Source organism: Epinephelus moara, chromosome 9, assembly GCF_006386435.1.
Source record: "Epinephelus moara isolate mb chromosome 9, YSFRI_EMoa_1.0, whole genome shotgun sequence".
Classification (NCBI taxonomy): domain Eukaryota; kingdom Metazoa; phylum Chordata; class Actinopteri; order Perciformes; family Serranidae; genus Epinephelus; species Epinephelus moara.
In genome coordinates, this window is record NC_065514.1 from 26,313,833 (window position 1) to 26,322,865 (window position 9,033).

Genomic DNA, 9,033 nt, shown 5'->3' on the forward strand with positions numbered 1-9,033 from the left:
TTTGTCCAGTGACACCAAAATTAAACTGCTTACCCCAGCTTTAAACATCAGTATCAGCATCAGTAATAACAATCCAACATATAATATATAATAGTATAACATTCATATTTTAAGTGACATTTTCAAGACTTTTACTTGTAGTGGAGTATCTTTATACTGCAGTACTGATAGTTTTAAAGTGAAAGAACTGAGTACTTCCTCCACCCCTTTAATAATAATAATGCATCATGCCTTTATGTCTTGACCATGTGAGGCAGTCCTACCTGATAAGAAGAGGTCTGTCTCACACCAGTAGCACTCATGTTCGTCACAGCTCACACAGTTGTCATCACATGGAACACAGGTCATCTCCTGTTCCACGCCATACGTCTTAGCCGGGCAGTTTTTGTAGCAGCCATCCTGAAAACTGATAACACAAACAGCAGTCTATACCTGCGGTTTTACCTTACACACACACACACACACACACACACACACACACGCATACAAATCCACTCCACTCTCAGAGCAAAAAGGGGCCTTTTCATTCTAGTATAGCAGTGAACTGAGAGGCAGAGAGGCGAGATCACACATGGCGACAGTGAGGCACACAGCCTTACTTGTAAAAGCCCTCAGTGCAGGAAAGGCAATGCCTGGGGTTATCTGTTGAAAGCAGACAAAAAAACTCAGCTCTCTTTTTAAACAGGAACTACCAGGAGAAACCCTTGAACATGGTCGGGTACACACTGAGGAGGAGAGCTTTGTCTACTGTAGGCAGCGTTCATTTGGGGAAAACTTATTACAGCTACGGCACCATCACTTACACAAGACACACTTCCTGCAGCCCTCCTCACAGGCCATGCAGTCATTGTAATCTGGATCCTCCACCTCCCCTGAGACAAAAAAAAAAGAGTGTGAAAGAAAGATACAAGGAGAGAAAAGAGGGTGAGAGAGCAAAGGGACAGATGTAAGATGATGCTTTTCAAGGTCATTTTTGACACTGCATGACAGATATAAGACAACCAGCTCATAAATAACACTGTGACCTTGTTTACCTTCTCCACACTCCAGCTTCGCACACACTCCATCAGAGATGTAGTATGAGGAGTTGCACTTGAGGCAGTGGGTGGGGCTCGTGCAGAGCCAGCAGTGGTCCGAGCAGGGCTCACAGCTCCTCTCCTTGGTGTGGTAAAAGGCCTCGGGACAGGCATCCAGACACTGGCCTTTATGCAGGTAACGCTCCAGTCCAAACTTATCTGGAGGAAAAATCAAGGTGTATGTTGAACTTTCTGGTTATGAATGCGTTTGATTTTCCAAAGCCAGTTCAATTTGGATTATGGTGTCAAGGTACTAAAATACACAGGTCCAGTGTGTAGAAGTTGGGGGCATCTATAAGCAGAAATGGTATACAATGTTCATAGCTATGTTTTCATTAATTTATGAACACCTGAAAGTAAGAATCCTTGTTTTCCATTACCTTAGAATGAGCCGTTTATATTTACATATGGAACAGGTCCCCTTCCACTGAGTCCGCCATGTTGTTTCTTCATTAGCCCAGGACAGATAAATTAAGCTATGGCTCTAGACAGGGCCATTAGTGTTTTTGTGTCAGTCACCATAATTCTCCTACACACTTGGTACACAGTGGAAGTTTCAGTTTTGCAACCGCACTACATTTAGATGCCACTAAATCCAACACACTGGACCTTTAAGTTTGAAGTTAAAAACAACCATTTTACTCTTTTGGCTTAGAAAAATGCACAAAACATTGAGCTCATCATGTAGCCACATGGGAAATAATATGTTTTAGTTTTTTGAATGTCACCTTGTACACTGTAGTTAAATCTGCTCTGATCAATCCCTCTATATTAACAATGCATTAAATAACTATGTGTAATGTAAAAGGGGCCACCTGTAGTGATGAACACACCTGACTCTGAAGTTCTTTTCAGCTCTATCAGCTTGTGGCTATTTTAAAAAGGAGGGTTTGTATGGGACACCATATCACACAAGTGGCGATTCTAGTGACAACTCTTTCTGACCAATCAGTGGTCTGTAGTATCTTAACTCGGCTCAGTTCACTTGGAACCGTGACCAAGGTGGTACAAAAAAACAACCACCTAGTTTTGATGCAGCCAACAGTGGCAAGACAGGCTGAAATGTTACTACTCGCACCATCAATGTACATCCAAAAAAAGTGTTTGATTTTGTCACTGACAGGCTCAGATTGTTATCAAAGTGTCTCATAACATCACAGAAAAGATCACTACTGAGATGGACCTTTTTGTTAAAAAATAAGATCCTTTTTGTTTAACCAGACACAGCCCAGCCATTGCTAATGCAAAATTCACCAAACTCCAATTACTGTTTATATAAATTGAGTCTGGTGGGTTTGGCTATGGCAAGCTTGGGGCTGTTTCTGGTTCATAATGTTGAAAGACACTTAGAATAATAATCTGAGCCTGACCTGTCAGTGGCACTTTCATTGGATGTAAATTGACGGTGCACAAATGCCCTGCTGACTGCAGCCCTCTTGTTTAATACTGGACCAATTTCAAAACTGTTGTTACAATCAGTCACTTAGAAAATCCGGTCCAGGTTGAACAATACCAAACTTACCTTTTTGGTAAAGGAAGTGTACATGTATTTAGAATTTTATCTTTTAGGATGATCTGCTTTGTGTGCATGTATATACATTATTGTACTGAGTGATTCTGAGACCATTACAGTGACTGCAGTGAGGGGGAAAATTACTATTTCCAGTTTCCCATGGAAGCAACAGATGAACATGATCAGCAATATGTGGAATTAGGACACCTAACAGGACACCATGATAAATTAATCAGTCCATTGTATGTCACACACACACACACACACACACACACACAGAGCAAAATTTACTTGTTCAGTCCTCACCAGTGTCACAGCTGGTACAGTTGGCAGGCCCGGCATCCACACAGGTGGCACAGGTGTGGTCACACAGGTGGCACTGGCCACCTGACTGGTACTTGCCCTTGGCACACTCCACCACACAGTGGCCCTCATCTAGAGCCCTGCAGCCAAAAACAACAACACTGAAACCAGTTTTTCAGCTGCAACACCACAAAATCAACAGATATGAATTATGTCTATGCAAATGAGCTGAACTCATTTCGATCCCAGCATGCAACATATGGCAGAGTTACACAGATGAAGCTGAGTGTGTTGACACAGGGAGAACAGAGGGAGGGGTGAGCACAGTTGGTTAAACTAGGAGGCAATGAGGGATTTTTAGGCACTGATGATAATTATTTGAAGTTCAAATTTCTGAACCAATTGATCTGATGATGAGTAATATATGAACAACACTAACCTATCCCTAACACTGTATACAGCAACTGTTCTTTGCTGTACATTTTTCATTGGTTCAATTTTCTTCTGACAAATTATGGAGAAAACAACAGACCATAAATGGCACATTTTGTTTTTTTCATATTCAGTCCAATCAATTAATCTGCAGATTATTTTTTCCCAATTTATCAATGAATTGTCTATCAATGAAATATCAAAAATAATATGATTGCTGGAAAGAGACATTGCTGTTGAGTTTTTCAAATTTATTTTTTGGCGCTTTGAGCACCACAAACCAAGTGCCATCTAGTTCCATTATATTTGAGAGAAGGCAGACATCTCCAAGACTTGGCGACTCACACCAAAACAATCTAGATTGACATTTATAATTACCACCCTGCGGTTGTAAGCCTCTGCACAGCAGTCAAGTTTCTCTTACAGTTTACATCGATGTCTGTGAAAATGACAGCAAAGAAGATCTATACAATCAGCACAGTTTCAAGGTGGGCACCCAAGATTTGTGTCACCAATTAAGTATCTGACCAAATGCCTCCCCTTCTGGTGCCCAGTTATAACGCTGAATAATGGTCAGAAAATGATGCAGAACATTATGATGTCACAGTGAAGTTGACCTTTTGGATAAAAAATCTCATTATTTCATCCTATTAGACATTTCTGTGAAGTTTCGTCATAATTAGCGTATGAATTCTTGAGGTAAGGCCAAAAACAAATTTTGCGAGGTAACACTGACCTTGACCTTTGACCACAAACGTCCAATCAGTGTATTCCTCAGTCCAAGTGGACATTTGTGTCAAATTTGAATGCATTTCCTCACAGTGTTCTTGAGATATTGCATTTACAAAAATGAGATAGATAAGGTTACACAGACTTTACCTTTGACCACCAAAAACTGGTTAGTTCATCATTGAGTCCAAGTGGACATTTGTGTGAAATTTGAAAAAAATCCCTTATGCTATTTCTGAGATGTCGCATTCACGAGAATGAGATGGATGCATGGTCACAGTGACCTTGACCTTTGATTCTTGACCACCAAACTCTAATCAGTTCATCCTCGAGTCTGAGTCAACCTTTGTGCCAACTTTAAAAGAAATTCCCTCAAGGCGTTCTTGAGATATTGTGTTCATGAGAATGAAACAGGTCTTTCACAGGTCACAGTGACCTTGACCTATCACCACCAAAATCTAATCAGTTTATCATTGATTCCAGGTGCACATTTGAGCCAATTTCCTTGAGGCGTTCCTGAGATATCATGCTCACAGGGGTGGGACGGACAACCTGAAAACATAATGCCTCCAGTCATGGCTATTGCCGGCATGGAGACATAAAAAGCACTACAGCTAAGAGGAAAAATATGTATTATTGATTTTGGGGTGAACTGTCCCTTTAATAACATACACAATTCATTTTCATCTATATAGAATTGGTCAGAAGCTTACAGGCTTTGACTGTAAGAATACATCGGTGTATTATTTGTCCCTCTTCATCATGGTGAAGCATAATTTTTTCCTTAGAGAAAACAGTGGGATGTATCAATTTCCCCTCTGACCCTGAATCTAAAAAGTCAAGACCAACTCACCGTGAAGAAACACAGCTGATGCAGTCTTCTTTTTGCGGCCCTGTGCACTTCAGACACGTTGCATCACACGCGTGGCACTTTCCATTACTGTCCTGGTACTCTCCTGATAGACATGCAGCAAGAGAACGACGCTGACTCAGAAATGAATAACCACCTGAGGCATAGATACCACAGGATGCAAGCCACATATACAGAACATCTCCACACTATACATTTTTCAAGATAAACCCGGCTGACTAACGATGATACATACTGTATCACGTTGTAAATGTACACATATATAGAGATAAAGAGCCCATAAAACAGCCTATATACTGCCATCATACCTATGCAGCTGTTGGGTATGTTTGATATTAATTCAGTTAAAGGAAATAGTTGTATTTGAGAAGTTAAAGAAGTTAGAGAACTTCATCGGTTGAGGTCGCTTTATATTTATCTAGCAGCGGTGAGCCAACATGTAATAGAGGAAGAAGATGGTTGACTGACCCTCTGTGCACACAGTGTTAACAACGCACACTCCCTCCTGCAGGCTGTGACCGCTGGAACAGCTGCTGCAGTTCCCCCGGCTCTGCCCCACACAGGTGAGACAGCTGGCGTCACACCTGAGGAGGAGAGCACAGAGACTGAACACATGCGCACACAAACACACGCATACTGACCACAAAAAACACACACAGGGGGGGGGGGGGAATAAAACTCTATCCATACAGGCACACAACTACAAACACACACACAGAAGCCAACCACCAGAATAAGGCCTGCCATCAGCAGATAAACAAACCACCCACACCTGAACACACACCAGTGAGCTCACCTCCTACATATCCTGTGCCCATCAGCTATCTCTGGGTTTGGTTCGGTGGCGTAGAAGCCAGCACTGCAGGAGGACACACACCTCCACTCCTCCGTCAAGTAGCCTTCTGCACAACGGGTGCACGCCGCAACACCTGCACCTGATGTCACATGAGGCAGAAACAAAATATGCTCTTAAATGGACAAAAGTCACAAAGGAGTGCTGCAAATAGCCTGCTGCCATGTGTTTAATGATAAGTTTTCATACAGTTCATGACCTTTGACCTGTGCTCTCACCTGCACAGGTAGCACAGGCCTTGTGACAGGGCTTGCATGTGCCGTCCTCTTTGTCCGGGTAGAATCCCGCTGCGCAGCTCCGCTGGCACCGATTCCCCTGCAGACTGGAGAGGGCGGAGAGAGCATGTGGCACCGTGACACACACAACCAATCATGTGACACCGAGAAGATGACTCATTGCCTTTAGACTGTGGACTCAGTTTTCCAACCCACAGCACACCACCACATGTACTTGGTGAACTGAGTCAGTGAACACAGTATTCCGGAAACTTCTAACCCAACAATATGGTGAATTTGACAAGGATGTTTTGTTTTCTTGTGCCAATATTTCAAAATGGAAATTAAGAGCCATTTTTCATTATAGGCAAATGATAACACATGCTTGTGACGTAAAAACACTGTGGCTCTTTTTCCTAATTGTTATGATGCTGCAGAGGGTGGGTGCACAGGGACAATCAGTATTCTCAGCGGCTGGATGTGAAGGAGCAGTGTTTACCGAGCAGTTAATTCAAGCATCATCGGAGAATTTGTCTCACCTTGTGTCTGGTTTGCATTCTGTGCAGATGCTGTAGGAGGTGCACTTCAAGCAGTTTTCACTGCACTTCTTGCACATATTTGCATCTGTGGGGAAATCAAACAATACACATGGAATACACATCCGAGCGATTAATCAATCTTACTCACACAGCCCTCAACTGCAGTTACATCAACTGACTATTCATTAGCAGTCTCATATGCAGCTGCTCTGTAAGCCATGGCTCCCTCCATGGTTCACTGGGGGATATTCTTTCTGTATTGTTAAGTATAATTACAAAATGTGACCAGACATAATTTATAAAAGCACGTTTAAGGCCAGAAATCCAACCGTGGTCAAGGTAGTAGTTATCCCTGCAGGTGGCTGTGCAGGTACTGGTCCCTTCAGTCAGGTGATGACCAGGTTGACAGGAAGTGCACTGGTCACTGCGGCTCCCGGTGCAGCTCTCGCAGGAGGAGAAGCACCTCTTACAACGCCGGCGGTCGCCCCAGAATCCCCTGGGACACTCTGATACACACATCCTATTGGACCGACACGGACCAAAGCACATAGAGGACAAGAGGTGTGACTCTCTAAATGAGTGGGAGTGGAGACAGTCTGCGTCCATTTTTTGCCATCATGATGAGGTCACTTTTTGTGTTAAGATTTTGGCACAATATATAAACATTTGGACTAAATAACAGCTGATTATTTTAATCTGCAGTATGTGTGATCCATATGCTCTGCAGCAACAGTATCAAACACATACTGTACACTGCATTCTGGATCCACTAAGTGTACTGTGTAATCATGCTAACCTTGTGTTGTTCTTGAACTTGAGAAAAAAGTGTAAACACGTGACACACTGCTGCGGGGTGGGCCCCTCACAACCATCGTCACTGCATTCTGGGTCGCAGGGTCCTGGAAGGGCAAATACTCACAATGTCACTGCACCACCATGGCAACAACAGAGAAGTTATTCACTTTGCTGGTAGAGCCCCATATTAACATAAAAAACTACCTGAACTGACAGAAACTGTAGATCTGCATTAGAGTGCATTTAGCTGCTGTCTGAGAGGTCTGAGCTAGAGTAAGGGGCAGCTTAATACGGGCTGAGCACATGACTCACCACTGTATTCTTCAGTGACATCACTATCCGTCGCCATCCCAGCCGATCGGGCTCGCTCACGATGCCTGGGATACGGCTGCTCTGCGGTGCCATAAATCACCAGGGACCACTCCTTTAGCGTCCCTATGAAACAACAGAGAAACAGGAAGAGAGGAAAGATAAGAGGCCTGTCCCAGGAGGCCTGCACTGTATTTTAGCTGTACTTTAATGTATGTTTCATAATACTGTGATGTTACAAAGAGGAAGAGCAGACCTAGTTCAGTGTTGTCTCTCTTCTGAGAGGAAGTATCCTGGATTTTCAAAGTCCATCTCCCGGCTGCTGACTCCCCCCAGCTGTGAGTTGTCATGAATTCCCACTTCTGAAATCCCTCGGCGGAGTCGTCAAGAGGCCTAAACCAAAACATTACATAATCATGATGACACTACCACTGTTATTACTGCTGCTGTACTACTACTACTACTACTACTACTGCTACTACTACTGCTAATACTACCACCACTACAACTAGTTCTACTGTTGCTAATACTACAACTACAAGTTACACTACTACTGGTTAAACTACTACTATTAATTCTACTACCCGTACTGCTGCTAATATTAGCACTGCTACTACTACACCTGCTGCTGTTAATATATACTTGTATAATATATCTTAACACACTGAACAAAAATATAAACGCAACACTTTTGTTTTTGCTCCCATTTTTCATGAGCTGAACTCAAAGATCTAAAACATTTTCTATACAGACAAAAGACCATTTCCCTCAAATATTGTTCACAAATCTGTCTAAATCTGTGTTAGTGAGCACTTCTCCTTTGCCGAGATAATCCATCCCACCTCACAGGTGTGGCATATCAAGATGCTGATTAGACAGCATGATTATTGCACAGGTGTGCCTTAGGCTGGATTATCTCGGGAAAGGAGAAGTGCTCACTAACACAGATTTAGACAGATTTGTGAACAATATTTGTGAGAAATGGTCTTTTGTGTGTATAGAAAATGTTTTAGATCTTTGAGTTCAGCTCATGAAAAATGGGAGCAAAAACAAAAGTGTTGCGTTTATATTTTTGTTCAGTGTATATCTTACTATATAATGATGAATACTCTGTCTGTGGGTGTGTCTGTTCCACGTTTTTCTCCTCACTGCGAATGAAGCAAAATTACATCAATTGGCCAAAGGGGGGCGCTATAGCAACCGACTGAAATTGCAAACTTCGAATGGGCATATCTCATGCCCCGTATGTCGTAGAGACATGAAACTTTGCACAGAGATGCCTCTCCTTATGAGGAACAAATTTGCCTCAAAGACCCATAACTTCAAATTATATAGATTTTCCGCCATTTTGAATTTTTTGAAAAACACTTAAAATCAATCTCTTCCTAGGAAGTTTGA

General features: G+C 42.5%; 1 protein-coding gene across 1 annotated transcript in view; it reads right to left on the reverse strand.

The window, feature by feature from the left end:
- pcsk5a (proprotein convertase subtilisin/kexin type 5a) overlaps window positions 1-9,033 on the reverse strand; it is a 37,907-nt gene that overhangs the window by 15,490 nt on the left and 13,384 nt on the right. Inside the window, exons 13-26 of the mRNA XM_050053606.1 lie at window positions 7,892-8,028; window positions 7,639-7,761; window positions 7,328-7,430; window positions 6,861-7,051; window positions 6,532-6,616; window positions 5,996-6,099; window positions 5,721-5,859; window positions 5,393-5,508; window positions 4,907-5,009; window positions 2,896-3,032; window positions 1,035-1,235; window positions 804-872; window positions 600-642; window positions 264-406 (exon numbers count right to left, since the gene is read on the reverse strand). Coding sequence (XP_049909563.1) covers window positions 264-406; window positions 600-642; window positions 804-872; window positions 1,035-1,235; window positions 2,896-3,032; window positions 4,907-5,009; window positions 5,393-5,508; window positions 5,721-5,859; window positions 5,996-6,099; window positions 6,532-6,616; window positions 6,861-7,051; window positions 7,328-7,430; window positions 7,639-7,761; window positions 7,892-8,028 — 1,694 coding nt within the window. The remainder of the gene's footprint in view (window positions 1-263; window positions 407-599; window positions 643-803; window positions 873-1,034; window positions 1,236-2,895; window positions 3,033-4,906; window positions 5,010-5,392; window positions 5,509-5,720; window positions 5,860-5,995; window positions 6,100-6,531; window positions 6,617-6,860; window positions 7,052-7,327; window positions 7,431-7,638; window positions 7,762-7,891; window positions 8,029-9,033) is intronic.